At 35.3% G+C, this 15,764-nt stretch overlaps 1 protein-coding gene across 3 annotated transcripts; it reads left to right on the top strand.

The window, feature by feature from the left end:
* Positions 1-2,309: 2,309 nt before the first annotated feature.
* tsnax (translin-associated factor X) lies at positions 2,310-14,588 on the top strand. Of its 3 annotated transcripts, XM_060871978.1 has the most exons (7): positions 2,867-3,097; positions 3,192-3,284; positions 3,498-3,612; positions 3,970-4,100; positions 12,536-12,657; positions 13,949-14,204; positions 14,290-14,588. In XM_060871978.1, the coding sequence occupies exons 1-7, from the start codon at positions 3,082-3,084 to the stop codon at positions 14,367-14,369; spliced, it is 813 nt and encodes a 270-aa protein (XP_060727961.1). In that variant the 5' UTR covers positions 2,867-3,081; the 3' UTR covers positions 14,370-14,588. The 3 variants fall into 3 exon arrangements, with proteins under 3 accessions (XP_060727962.1, XP_060727961.1, XP_060727960.1); XM_060871977.1 differs by having other exon boundaries at positions 2,869-3,097; positions 13,949-14,588; XM_060871979.1 differs by lacking the exons at positions 2,867-3,097; positions 3,192-3,284 and adding an exon at positions 2,310-2,349 and having other exon boundaries at positions 13,949-14,588.
* The last annotated feature ends 1,176 nt before the right edge of the window (positions 14,589-15,764 follow it).

Raw genomic sequence — 15,764 nt, 5'->3', positions numbered from 1 at the left:
TCAAATCACCTGCACTGATGCATCACAAACTTTAAGCTTAGTGCATTTACCAAAAAAAATTGCGCTGTTCTCCACTGTGTTTGTTTTGAAATACCTAGATCTTTACAAAGTTTTTGACCTTTTGTCTCACAACTTTTATCATTTGCCCTTTTAACAATGGGTATTGCCTCAAAACAGCATCATACTAATATAAATTCAAAATAAAAATGAGCACATTATTTCAGGTGCCATCGTGAGGTGGCATGGTGTAGCATAGCATTTTTTTTAAAAATCAATTTATTTCGATTAATTTCACAGGGGCTACAACACACAATAACAGCAGTATGAACATTACGCTACAACAGGCAACCATGCGCTTGAACTGACATTTGAATGCACTTCTTTTGAATTGAACTGACAGATCATATGTCGATTTCCTGCGCCTGTCTTGCACATCCACAGGCCTCCAAAAACATTGGACTGCATATTGACGTCCAAGTTGAGTCATAATCAGATGTCCGGATACTCAACTTGAATTGCAGGTCATGCAACCCATCAGCAGAGGAAAACTTGAATTGCTCAGTATGTACTGAAAAATAAAATAAAACACTTGCATATGCACATTTTCACAAAAAGTCACTTTTATTATGTCACTATTTAGTTTTTCTATAATGTTATTGCTATTTATGATTGAATATTTGGAGGTTTGTTCTGCATTTTGTTGGATTTATTTATTGTATATGTTTGAATATTTGTTGTGTAAATATAATTGTATTTAATTTAAATATAATTACATTTCTCAATTAAACATGCTGTTTGTCTGTAGTTTGCCTGTGTGGCAATGGGGTTATGGTTAAGCATCAGCTGAGGACTGAGAGGTCCTTATTGATCCCCAGGTGCCTTATTGATCCCCAGACTGTAATATACTTGGGGGGAACTGATTTCTCTGGTTTCTAGGAAATACTGTCCCCCCTCTGATTTTAGTGTAAGAGACTGTTCTGTAGCTGAAACTTGTTATACATAATGAATGCAATGTAAATAGATCACCAGCATCACTTTAATGCATTATTAACCCTCACAGTGTAATATACAGGGGGGAACAGATTTCTCTTGGTTCCAAGAAATTCTGTTCCCCCTGTGATATAATGAATTATTAACAGTTTCTGTATAAAAACACATGAAATAAAATTTATTTCAGAGAAAAACATTAGTTTCGTGGAAACATCATTTCCACAAGTGAATGACCTTCTCTCTGTGGTCCTGTATGACAGAATGAAGTTTGGGTGAAACGTGTTGAATGAAACCTATTTTATAAATAAACCTTTTTACAGCAAAGCGTAGTAATAAAAATAACAACAGACCGTGTTTGTCATCACAGTTTTTGTCTTTATATATATAAGTCTGAACAAGAGAATGTTTCTGAAGAATATATTAGTTATTTGACACTTTTTACTTTTTTTGTATACTTATATTTGACACATTAATTTTAGTTCTTATACAGACTATATGACTAACTATTAAGCAATATAACTTCTTATAAGCCTATAGAGACATTAAAGCATGCATTTAATTGCAAACTATCAAACAAAGAACTCAAAATATACCTTATTTTGATGAAAATGACACAATGATAACGAACCTTTTTTTTCTTTTACAATGTAAAAGTTTTATTCATCTTTATTAGTATTTATCGGAAGAGTCACAAGTGTCAGGACTTGATTTTTTTTTTTTTTTTTTTTTTAATTAATGCCATAAACCAACAATGCAATGAGATATATTCTTTAAAGTACAAATACACAGCAACTGAAATAAAAGAAATAACAACAATGCCAGAGGACAAGAAAAAAAATTATAACAAAAAAAGTTTGGTTTGGAGTCAGACCATTTCATTTTATGAATGATTATTAATATTTCCCATTAGAGACTTCTTTTACTTTATTATTAACATAGAATTTATCCAGAATTTAGATCTTCCTCCTGTAATGCATTCCTCAGAAGGATCAATACTTTTTGGGGAATTGCATCCATTACAACAGCAAATTCTTTAGGTCTAACTGGTATTTTAAATGTATTCAAAAATTCTCTATATGTCAATTAATTTCCATCATTATTTAAAAGCTGACTAACTAATATAATATTGTTTTCAACCCAGTATTCAAAAAAAGAGATTTATTTTTGTATAGGATGTCTTTGTTTTTCCAAATATAATATCTACTAGGTGAAAAGTTATGCTTATAGGCCAGTGTCCATGGATGGTAACGAACCCACTAGCGGTTCGCTGCAAAACATTGCGTCATGATTTCACGCATGCGCGGTAAAGGGGAAACGGGGTTGGGGCTGAATTCTCCGGTACACCTGAACTGTAGTAAAGTAAAACATTATTTGTATTTAAATTAATTTTTGTTTGCTATTAGATTAAATGGCCATTTTATGGGTCTGCAGAGAGAGAGAGAGAGAGAGAGAGAGAGAGAGAGAGAGAGAGAGAGAGAGAATTGTTTGTTTTTGCATCACTTATTGACTTTTTTATAACTGTACAATCAAACTCATGATTCTCGTTAGACGGATGTTATTTAATTTACTATGATAGAAACATTAACAGCAAAGCGCTATCGTTCCCATAGTAACATCTGATTCACAGGCCTTGTGTGGTAGAGACACGTTGTCCCATGTCTCTCAATGAATGGGTTTTAAAAGTGTTCTTTTCCAATTTTATTTATTTATTTATTTATTTATTTATTTATTTATTTATTTATTTATTACATTTATGGAGAATGTTTAACATTTATGTTGAATTTACCTCTATCAGATGTAAAGCTTTGCTTTGCTTTTTACTTTCGCCCTTTTTTATTGTATACGTCAATTTTTGTGACTTTTATTTTGTAAGATTTGTTTTCGTTTTATGCCCGGCCATTTCATTCACAACGCTCGTACACGCTTTTCCATTTTATACCTGTGAGCTTTCTGTATCACGCCTAATTAATCTTGCCGTCCTGTACATGATATTTCTTAAGCGTGCATAAACATAAACAGCAAGATTAGCATAAAAAACAGACTGTTTAAAAACCGAGAAGAGAAATCTCTTTTACTTACTTCTTAAGAGAAATGAGTAAAAGAGAAGGTAGGTTTTTCATTTTTTTTGAGCATAGTAGAATAATAGATCTGTATTTACCTTGAAATGTGTATTATAACAAACTGATTTTAATATCTGTCAGGAGAAGGATGTGGGCGAAAAAGGAAGACAGAATCTGCGCAGAAAACAGAGGAATATGTGGATAGGTCATCTCCTGTGATTGAGGCATTCAAATGTAAAGCTATTTAGCATGACCAAACTTTTAATTAGAAATACATGAATAAGTTCAACTATGATATGTTACCAGTTATTGGACTGGGGTCAGTGTCAGTGTGAACAAAGCACCAATAGTTTCAATATATTAATAAGATTTACTGTATGATATATGCTGTAATTGATTTCAGGAGATAAAATTGTGTTGTTTTGTGTTTTTTTTTTTTAACCTCAGTGTTTCAACAAGAACTTGACACCAAGCATGACAAATATGAGCGTCTGGTTAAACTGAGCCGAGACATTACTATTGAGAGCAAGAGGACAATATTCCTGCTGCACAGAGTAACAAGGTAAAAGGTCAGATTTTTGGAAATACATCCAATTATCTAATAATCTTTAAAGGTTAATTAAAATTATGATGTACTTCAAGAAAGTCACATACCAAAAACATTTATTGTTTAATTCATATCATGCATTTTGAACAGTTTGCTTGTTTTTCAACTTGGAATTCTAATTATTGTTTGACTTTGTGTCGCATTTAAATACTTATATATTTATATAATATAATATAATAAATATATATATATATATATATATATATATATAACATCTTTTTAGAATATAGATCTGTAACATATTTGGTGAGTGATAGTTTAGTGCATGTTTAATGTGAACATAATGTAAATGAAATATTTGTTGACCAACAGTGTACCTAACGTTGAAGAGGTTCTAAATGAGGCAAACAGCAGACTAGATGCTGTGAGGCAGAAGATTGGCCATATAGCTGAGGAGCTTGGAGAAGATGATCTCTATCAGTTCCACAAAGCCTTCATGCCAGGTGAGTTTCACATTATGGAATCCAAAAAAAATGTTGTGTCCAATTTTTTATGTAGAAGAATGAATGATTTATTTTTGCTATAATACGTTTCTAAAGGGTTTTGTTTAAAAAAAAAAAAAAAGATTTGATAAAAATGCAAATATTATGCTGATTAAAATATGATTTAAAACAAGGGATAAGCATTCATTTGATTATCTTAAGTTGATTTAAACAATCTAGGTTTTATAAATATTTACACCATATTTATATTGTGCTTCTGTCCTTGAGCATTTATAATTCATACCACAAAACTAAGGCTGCAGTATTGTAAGGCTGCAGAAAAGAAAGCATGCAGTTCATGGGCTAGTTTTGGCTTTTATATATTTTGGCTTGTTTCTGTTATTTTACAATAATAATGAAGAGATTAGCACTACAGAACAAAAAATGACTATTTTAGATTTGTATTTTTTTAAGTTCACCTGATGAAATTTTGCACTGTCTAGACATTTTTCCAACCAGCTTCATGTAGGAACTTTAACAGACAAAGTGTTCTTAAAATTCCCATATAGGAAACCTATAGGTGTTTTGCGTAAGTTCTTTTAGGAAGAGGGGAAAACGGTTTAATCTCAGGGTGTATAACCAAAGCGTCTGGAACCCGTAGAGAGGTGTCTATCATTATAGAAACAAAACAATAAATAAATAACATTTTGACTAACACCTTGATAGCAGTAAAGAACTACTATAGTAGAATTAAAGAAATAGGATGGTAGATACTACATAAAAGCAGCTCTTTCTGCCTTGTCAATAAATAATAGTGCCATTTGAAATGCTAAATTGCTTCTTTGATGAAACCAGACATCCTGGTACAGTTGATGTGCATATATTTAACCTGAATTTTCACCAAATACACATTGTGATAGAGCTCTAAACTCCCTTCTTATAATTCAAAATATTGTCTTTAATTTTGGTTGTAAGGACCAATCATTGTAAGTAGAATAAGCAATGATTTCTACCCACACATGCCTTCTGTTCTGCAGCTAGTGAATGGTTTACATTTATTATGTTCACAGCATTTAGCAGACCAGCCAATATCCATTTTATATTATTGCATTAAATACAAAATAAAACAAAACTCACAAATTTAAACAAAAAAAGGATTCATTCTTTTCAGCAAGAGGGCGCTGCAAACTTGTTGCCTCACAGTCAGCATGGATGGAATAATCAAAAATATGATCAATTTTGTCAGCTGATCCTTAACACACTGCAGTTTTCCACTGCCAAAGGATGCAAACTAGCCCCAGAGCATCACAGTAACCACGTGCTTAACTGTGAGCAGAGTACTTTTCTCCAGACATATCGCTGATCTTTGTGGCCGAAAAGTTATTATAAAGTTAAAATAAATAAAGCCCCACTGAATTGGCACCACAAAATTCTGGGGTGGAGTTTGCATGTTCTCCCCGTGCCTCGGGGGTTTCCTCCGGGTACTCCGGTTTCCTCCCCCGGTCCAAAGACATGCATGGTAGATTGATTGGCATCTCTGGAAAATTGTCTGTAGTGTATGAGTGCGTGAGTGAATGAGTGTGTGTGTGTGCCCTGCGATGGGTTGGCACTCCGTCCAGGGTGTATCCTGCCTTGATGCCCGATGACGCCTGAGATAGGCACAGGCTCCCCGTGACCCGAGGTAGTTCGGATAAGCGGTAGAAAATGAGTGAGTGAGAGTGAGAAATTCTGGGGTTTGTTTTGTTATTTTTTTTTTTGTTTGTTTTGTTTTTTAGCTACATACAATGAAGACATTTGAGGTTGAGATAAACAGACATATGCCATGATATGTCAGAATTTTAGCTTCTATGTCATAATATTGGTGGGACATGTTTAAACCTGCTCATCTTTCTAGTGATCAGAAAAATTGGAACATGTTATTTGCAGGTGTTACTTGTTGCTCAGGTGTGCCATTTAGATGCACTTGCCGACTTAGCCGACTGACACAATGCACTTGCCGAAGTCACTGATGCAGCTGGTCACTGATGAAATGTATTCCTCCATTGCCCTGGTTTGAAGAGCAGTCCTGAAGAGCAGAGGTGGTTTCACTTGCTTCAGAACTGGTTTAGAGCGTCTGACGAGTTCTCTGACGAGTAGCCGATGTGGGGCCGGGGCTCCGCCTGATATGCACTAGGGATGTTTATGTAAACAAGATCCAGTGTGTTCACCCCTCTCATAGCAAAGTCCACATACTGATAGAATTTAGCGAGCACTGATTGAGTGCCTTGGGGTGAACTTTCTGCAGATCACTAATAGCACCATAGTTCATTTAGAGCCTCCTTAGCATTAGCGCTGGGGGAATGTACACTCCAACAATGAAAACTGTGGTGAATTCTCGTGTTAAATAAAATGAATGAAAATCCCGTGCTAAATAAAACTCCACTAGTGATGAGCAGTAACTAGAAACATGCACAGAGTTCTTGCACTATTCCATGTTGATGTAAACACACACTACCACTGCGAGCCTTACCGCACAGAGCTGCAAATCTGTTGCCACAAAACAAGGTCAGCCCTTCTAGCTGAATGGCGGCATCCAGAACTCTGTCGCTGAGCCACGTCTCCAAAGAGACGCAGTAGTCTCTAAACCCTCACCGTGCTGTCCGCTCAAGTCGGATGTAGTCCAGTTTATTATCCAGAGAGCAAATAACTCATGGTGGTAGTGGCAGAATTTATTCAGAAGATTTATTACAGATAAATGCATCTAATCAAAATGGGAAGGAACTTCATCATGCAAGACAGAGCACACTGCCAATTTAACAACAGATTTCTGATTTAGATCAAATCAGTCACCAGACCTTATCCGAACAGAACATACATTTCACTTCCAGTTATTGCAGGGTCATGCAACCAGATATCAAGAGATTTATTTATTTATATATATATATACATACATATATATATATATATATATATATATATATATATATATATATATATATATATATATATATATGTATATATATATATGTATATATATGTGTGTGTATATATATATATATCTGTGAGAGGCAAAAGTATGTGAACCTCTAGGATTGGTATTTAATTTCAAGGTAAAATTAGAGTCCATCTGATTTCAGTCAGTGGGTTGACAATTAGGTCACTGTGAGTGCCCTAATTTATTTAAAGGAGAGATATATCAAAGGCCGATGTTCATGATGTGTTTGTGGTAGTGGATTATGGCAAAAACAAGGGAGATTACTGAGGACTTAAGAAAATGAGTTATTGTTGCTCATTGGGCTGGAAAAGGTTACAAAATCATCTCTAAAGTGTTTGGATCCCAAAAATCTATAGGAAGATTTTTACCCTACCCTATACCCTCCCCAGATGTGGTCAACCAACAAAGATAACTCCAAAAGCAAGATATGTAATAGTATGTTGGATCAGAAAGGAGTCCATGGTAACTTGGTAACATAAAAGTAACATGTTTATTTAACTTTAGCTAATGTTAATGTTTGTGAGTCTGCCACGAGGTGAACACTTGGTGTGCATTAAGTTTGCTAAAGATCATGTGGTCAAGCCAGAGGACTAATGGAAAAATAATTTGTGGAGGCATGAGACCAAAATAGAACTTTTTGGTTTAAAATGAGAAGCGTTATTTTTGGAGAAAGGAAAATGATAAATTTCTGCATAAGATCCTTACACCTTCTGTGAATGAAATACCTACTGTTAATGATTCTACTACTATTATCATGCAGTTGAACTCAATTTGCACATTACTGTACTACTATGCACATAACTCATATTCTACATAAGTCATATTCTACATATAGTACATAGATGTACGTAGCAGCTATTTTTAATAGTCTTTTATTTCTATCCCTGCAGCTTAGTTTTATTTATTGTGTTTTTGTGTGTATGTATGTGTGTGTTGCACATGTCTTGACATTCGCTGTGGCCAGCAAAGAAAGAATTTCATTGTACACACTATGCATATGACAATCAACATTTTGAACTTTATTATGCAAGGTTTCTTTATACACAGAGAATTGTTGTGCGTCTGCCTTTGCTGCTGCAGTTACCCTGTGAAATGGAATCATTTCTCCCATATGCACTCCACATTCATATATAATAATAGACTTATTTAATAAGATTGCATCCAGGAGCTCAGAAATCAGACCACTGTGCATGATTGATTTACCTGAAGAAGTAAGGAAACGTCTATGTTTCCACAATGTGACAAAATCATGTATTACCATGAAAGCATATCTGCTAACAAAGTAAATGGCCTCATGCTTTTGCCTCATGCTAATTTGCATGCTTCTGCTAGAGCAGGTAACTCTGCTGCTTGTGCAGATAGGTGCCCATGTAATGGCTTAGCTTTCAATATTCCATGTTGTGTGACTACTACATACCCTACACGGCTTCTGTGAAAAGAAGGGTTGCCGGGTTTAGTACAGTACTGCAGTTCACTTTGATATTTGCCATTTCAAGTAAGAATGTATTGTATCTCAACCATTTGTGATGGTTGCTGACATACAGTATGTGCTGTTTTCTTTTCAAGGAGAAGAAATGGTAATGCATGTGGAACTATAGGGTAAGTTCACTGTATTCTAGGCACTGAGCTTCCACTCAAGCACATAAAGATGATGTCTGGGGTAAAACTTAAGGCTCTGAAAATCAATTGGCAGGTTTGTACACACTTTTAATCATTTGGAGTGCTAATTAGGCTTTTTCCCCAATTTGCTAATTAATTCTCTGCCCATCAAATTAATAAGACAGCACTCAGTCAGCAAAAAGGAAAGTTTGAATGATCTTTGAATTATCTTTCGCTGATATTCATTCCCATTCTTGGAAATCCTCTCTCTCATAGGTTCTCTTAGGACAGCCTTTTGCCCAGTATCTTTCTCTCATTCTTGCATAATTGTATGTTGTAGTTTGTGAGCTTGTGCTTCTCTCTTTTCTTCCTCTGCTTCAAGTGTGCTTTGTGTGAGCAGTTTCTCTGCATGAACAGTGTGCTGTTCATTCAGGCTTAGTTTCACGGTGTCCCAAGAGATGCAAAGACTTTTCACTTTGTCAGATTTTTCTGGGTTCAGTCCTTTTAAGAAGGTGTTTCTCAAGTGCACATCATATGTTGTCGGCTGTGCTCATTGTGCATTTTTTAATGGTGGTGAAAGAAAACATTTCTCTGTCTTGTTTGGCTTGCACATTGCAATTTTAATCATGTGCAATTTTAATTTTTGCTAGGAAGGCTTTGACACATGCATCTCTCAGTTTAGTTATGAGTCATCTTTCCTCCAACCTCTCTTGGATAGGGGAGGTGACCGTGAGCATGTTCAGTGTCCTTTATTGTTCATGGGCAGTGTACTTCAGTGCACCGGCATACTTCCACTTTATTGTTCATGGGCAGTGTACTTCAGTGCACCGGCATACTTCCACTATGGGTATTGTGATCATAATTTGAACGTCCTCATTGTCATCCATAGACATAGGATCGCTGCTGACAGGCGAATCTGTCTTCTGCCTGTGCTGGAAGGGCCCCGATAATTCGTAAAAACAGAAACCGAAGAAAGGACACATTGTCAACCACTGGCTACATTACAATGCCTAATAAACTCCTAAACCTTTAGTCTTGCCATCTCGTTTCCAGCCCATTCTGATCCTCTAATATTTTACACAATCAATCTCTGGTAACAACAATTTCTAGTTACAAACAACTTCTATTCACGTACACAAAAGGTCAGAATTTCACAAACAACTTCTCCTAACATTTTTCATCACAAAGTGTTTCTACAATTTTATTTTGCTTTGAGAACACTCAGTCTCAATATTGTGGAACCTGAATGAGAACTGTCACAACTGTTTTTGATCGAAAAATGTATCCATATCTGATTTACACTGTGTTATGTAACTCAAGAATAACATAGGATGGCAATTAGTTTCATCCTGTCTTTCAAATATCCTGTGATCCTAGCTGAGCAATTATTTGATTGTAGTGTAACACAGAATACTAGCTGAGATCTCAGCTGCTGAGAATGAAAAGAGGGAATTAATTAAACCCCAATGTTAGTCTTGACCCCAACACACAATTTTGGTTAAGATCCGACAACATAAAATTTTTGGTCAAAAAAACAAACACTAAAACGGGGAGAAATTATTTATACCACAATGTTGATCCCAACACATAGGGAAAATCTGTTGGAAGATCAGAGAACAAAAAGGCTAAACGATCAGGTTTGTGTGTTTTTGGCCAAAAAATTCACCCACATTCGATTTACTGAATAGTAACTTGGGAGTTTGATTAGGTTTGTCAGGACTTATCACGGACTTTAGCCTTGTGCATCTGTTTATGTTTTGTGTCATGTGTCTGCCCCGCCCTTGTCTTTTCCTGCCAGCCTCTGCACACATGTTCCTTATGTGTTAATTGTCACGTTTATTTAACCGTGCCACGCTGCCATAGAATCCTCTGTTGTCTGTTGCTGTCGTCATATCCTGCATTTGGGTCTATTTTACCCCCGCGTCGCTGACAAGGTTCATCATATCATGCAGAAATTATGTGACATAGCAGAGAAAAAGAAGATACAGAACACTAGCTGAGAATAAAAGGCTAAACCAGCAGTCGATGTCTGAAACTGGTAGATGTCTCAATGAGTTTATTACAGCCAAAGGGGGAAACACTAGCTTTTTAGCACATAGGGTTTCCTAATTTTTCCTCAGATCAAATTTTTGTTGATTTCTTTTGTTGAAAAACTGAAAACAAAGTGATTTCTTTGTTGTTTGCATATAATTACATCACTTTTATCCACAGGTACAAATTAAAACAAGATCAGAAATTGACATGCTGATGTTTCTTTGAAAATAACTAAATATTTATGGGGTGTCCCAATTTTTTTTACATGACTAGTTCTTGTAGTTGGTGTGTTGGAAGCAGGAATAATGGGTAAACATAAGTATCTAAACAAATCTGATATAGGCCAAATTTCTAGATGGCTAGACAACTGGGTGAAAGCATCTGGAAAATGTATGCAGTGGTTAGTAAGGTCTACCAAAAGTTGTCTGATGTTTAACAGAGTCATGGGGTCCCAAGGGTCACTGATGTGCAGGCTAGTCTGTCTTGGTCCAGTCACATGGGAGATGCTGGAGCACACAAACTTCATGCTAACTATGAAAGAAAGGTGTCAGAACACAGTTCATCACAGAGTACCCATGCTGAACCCTGACCACCGTGAAAGCACTTACAGTGGGCACCAGAGGCATCAGAACTGGACCATAGAGCAATGAAAGCAGGTGGCATGGTCTAATGAATCCTGTTTTCTATTACAATTATTTTATTTTCTATTATTATGTTCTTCTTAAATTCTTAAAGCTTCTTTCAGAGAGCTCCAAATTTGGCTCTTTCTAACTAGAAATCTTAGCTTAGTGTGATTCAGGAAACAAGAAAAAAAAATTATCTTATAGAGAGGAGGCAGGGCTGACCTTTTTACTTGATATGCAACATTCTTTTGAAGACTGTGATTGTCCAATAAAAAAATGAGTACTTTGAAATAGGGTCTATTAAAACTCTAATTTTATGTATTTAACACTAATTACACATATAAACATGTGCACACACCAAACACAAATATAATAGCATAGTGACTGCTTTTATTTCTGGTGCTCTGGCATTTCTGCTGTCTGTCACAGATAGTGTATTTCCAATAGGATCACAAACATAATCCCTACACAATCTAATCTGTAGCATTTGTGTCTACAACAGACACAACACAAATTTCTTCTCTCTCTTCTCCTTTCAGCCATTTTCTCCTCAGCTAAACAAACTCTTAAGTCTCTTAAAAGTCCTCCTCCCTACTACTTTTTTTTTTTGACCTTGAGACCTTTAAGGGTTAAGATGCTTTGTGAATAACTTTTATCTTTACTAGATGGAAAAATCTAGTAAATCTAGTCTAATCTTTACTAATGGAAAATCCATTTGTTAAGTATATTTTTTGTGGCATGTGAATAATGGTTACCATTTATGGAAATGTCCTGTTTAGATAATATGGCTTTTATGCACTTAAAATAAGAGCATTGGTCAAATGTTGATTATTTTTATTTTAGACCGGTCTGTCAGTGAAGTTAATGCAGTTAAAAAGGGCAGCAGCTTTCAGCAGGTAGTCGACATTTAAAAAACAGGTTAATATTAAATGTGTTTACTTGTGTTATCTTTGACTAACATTTAAATTTGTTTGATGATCTGAAACAGTCAAGTGTGACAAACATGCAAACAAATATAAAAAAAAATAAAAAATAAGGGGGCCAGCACCTTTTCACACCACTGTAACACTTTTGTTGATAAACTCTACTTATTACTTACTTTCAAAAGACATGTTTATTATTACCCCATTTTTATAGTAGCTGAATTGTTCAGTTTAATTACATATATTATCATGAAATAATCATGCACAAATAAGTAAAATTTATAATCTCTTTTTCTCTGTAAGGTATTCAGGAGTATGTAGAGGCAGTGTCCTTCCATCATTTCATTAAGCACCGTACCCTGATCAGTCTGGAGGAGATAAATGCCTGTCTTGTGTTCATGAGAGACGAGAAGACAAAAACAAAGGTATTTGATTACTCAAAATGAAAGTGGCATGCAAGAGAATAGGAGAAAAAACCTTGAGCTTAATAACAAAATGTAATAATGCAAGCCCATGATATTGCTCTCTCAGATGTTTGCACACTGTACTTCTCATTACATATTTTATCAGTTTAAATAACTGTTTTGGACAAGCCCAGGAATCTTGTGATTTATGCCTTGTAAAATTCAAGGTCAGCAGAGCCTGAATTAGTTTATGCTTTACAAAAAAAATTAAGTGCAACACTAGGGATACTTGGTCCTTACGTACATTGGTCTTAATTAAACAGACCATAAGTCTGATCAAGCTGAAATTTGGTATAGTGCACAATTATCCTTCTCCATAATTTCAAATTTAATGACGGCCGAAGAATTCTGAAGTGAGATCCAAAGTTTATATTATAACCATTGAAAAGCGGTGGTAAGTTACTCTTATGTATAGTTAAGCATAAAAAGCTTGTGCTGAAATTTCATTTGCTGCATCAATTTTTTAATATTTACATTACTTTTTGTCTTGACTTTAAATGACTTCATTTCAATTGACCTCAATGGTCAGGTTTCAGGTTCAATTCAGGTTTTAGCAGGCAATTCACAAAAGCAATTATCTGTCATCACAAAACTTAATTTAAGGTTTTTTTTATGGTCTAAGTATTGTTCATTGTGCATGTTTTCTAAGAAAGCTTAGACTATTCAGACTGCTTCTTGTGGCTTTATTATTTATTTATTTAATGCTTTTTGAATTTTGTCTTCTTCTTCTTCTTCTGCAGTCAGTATTTTCCTATAAATACATATAAAATAAATTAAATTAAATAAATTCATGGGTGTCAGGATTTTTTGTGAAACCCCAATGGGCTATAAACTAAGAAAACTGATTTTGGAGCAATTTTTAGTACAGCTATTGCTGATCAACTAACTGCTTTACACCTAGAATGTGCACCAGAACCACTAATTGTTGATTATAATACATGAATACTTCTCTGCCCACTCTTCCTATCTGAGCCTGCTTATCTGCTGCAAATGCAGATTTACAGCTGGAGGCAGTTGGGTGCTGGAGGCAGCTTATCTTATTTATAAACAAATTCTTTTTAAAATTTCAAAAATCACCTTTTTTACATTGGGTTCAACATCAACATGCATTTTCTCTAAAAAGTTCTGCCAGCTTGAATTTCACTCCTTAATTTTCCTTTCTTGCTCACCTCCATGTCACTGTTTGATGTTATTGTTTTTAGGTACTATTCATTGTAAAGATGCTCATTATGTAACCTACAATTTGGTTCAGGTTTGTGGCAGGGGTTTGTGTCCAGGAGCATGCGTATTAACATTCCAAGTTACGCCGACCGACTACCTTCTGGGTGTGGCTGATTTGACTGGTGAGCTGATGCGTATGTGCATCAGCAGTGTTGGAAATGGTGATGTGGATACACCCTTTGAGCTCAGCAACTTCCTGCGACAGATCCATGATGGCTTTTCTTATATTGGTAATGTGGGTCCATATGAGGTCTCTAAAAAGCTGCATACTCTCCGACAGAGCCTTGGTAAGGTGGAGGATGCCTGCTATACACTCAGAGTGCGTGGTTCAGAAATTCCCAAACATATGTTAGCTGATGTTTTTTCGAACAGGGCAGCAGTGTTGGAGGAAGATGAAGGAGCAGTATAGAGGGCCTATTGCTCTTTTGTCTGAAATATGCATGATAATTTGAACTTCATCTGTTGTTATTGTTATATAATTATATATTTGTTGCTTTATGTTATGAGTAAAATTTGCCTCTATATTTGACTTTAGAGGTCCTTGATTAGCATGATGTAATTCAAGCATTAATCCTGGGTTTCTAGCCTGTCAGAACACATCGTTGAAATGTTTTAGTCTACTCCATGTTAATATATGAAGAGATGCAAATAAAGCTCGTTTTTGTTATTAACAGGTGTCTAAGCTGTCCTTCACTTTTCATTGCATTAAAAATAAAACATTTTATGCTAGTTCAAATGCTAATGCTCTTTCAAATTGTTAAAGACTGTTCTGCATATGATGCCTATGAATTGCTTGAATATGCATTGACTTTCTTGTGATAGATTGCATCTCAAATATGATCTCAGGATTAATATTTGTTATACATATATTGGAGGTATAAATATGTAGTATCCCATACACTAAAGAGGCTTATGTATCACTTGGTTCAATACATCATTTGAGATGCCCTGTGATGAATATAAAATGCCGGTTCTGGTTCTTATCTCTTTATTTCAGTTGCACCCTCCGGCTGTTTGTGATGTAAAGCCTATTTTAAAAATCTATTGAAAATATGCTTAATGAAGAACAGCTGTATGGAAAACCCCACTTGGAGATGGATCCACACAAAAGCTCCAAGCTCTAACCTAAGGTACATGAGAAAGTGTCTATCAACTTTAGCGCTGACCATATTTACAAGCTATTATGAAAGACAAAACAAAGCGACACACAGCTACGAGCTACAACATACTGACACAAGGTACCCATAAGCACAAGAAGGTATCCATGTGTTAAATACAATCCCCTAATTTAGGAAGAGAAAACTTTTTTTTAACAATTTTAATAAACAATGGAAATGACTACAACACAATTTGACTCTCAACAAAGGGTGTCAAAACTTTTGGCATAATGAAAAAAAAATCTTTGTCACTGCAAAGAGCTCTGTAACACATGCTCAAACAGCAGTGTTTCACAATAACACAGTTTTTCTGGATTTGAACATTTGTATCGACTCCAATCTTCTTTTACTAGACTCAGTTGGACACCTGGCAATCCTTGGTTTCCACAAGCCTTCTCTGGTCTGGCTTGTATTCAGTTGTAGCAACTCATACTAACTTATTCACGTGTATTAGTAGAACAGAGCAATGATTTTGATGGCATTTCAGTGTAGAGAAGAAAAAAAATTATGTAAACCCAAATGTAGTGCAGTCTGTTTTACATATCTCGCCATGGGAACAATCATACAAAATGCCACAGTTCCCTTTCAAACAGTCTGAATGAGCAGCGAAAGGGTTTATGAGAAATGTAATCTGTGGCTCTTTTTTCAGTGTAAGTTGCAGAATCTGTCCTTAAAACTCTCCTGGAGATT

This window comes from Tachysurus vachellii, chromosome 6 (genome assembly GCF_030014155.1).
Source record: "Tachysurus vachellii isolate PV-2020 chromosome 6, HZAU_Pvac_v1, whole genome shotgun sequence".
Lineage (NCBI taxonomy): Eukaryota > Metazoa > Chordata > Actinopteri > Siluriformes > Bagridae > Tachysurus > Tachysurus vachellii.
Note: the sequence above shows the minus strand (reverse complement) of the source record. Positions and strands in the feature narration are given on the sequence as shown.

Bases quoted from the DNA above. Each gene is read 5' to 3' on its own strand.
- tsnax (XM_060871977.1), top strand. The intron at 3,285-3,497 runs GTAAAGCTATTT...TTTTAACCTCAG, and splicing joins TGTGATTGAGGCATTCAAAT to TGTTTCAACAAGAACTTGAC. The intron at 3,613-3,969 runs GTAAAAGGTCAG...GTTGACCAACAG, and splicing joins CTGCTGCACAGAGTAACAAG to TGTACCTAACGTTGAAGAGG.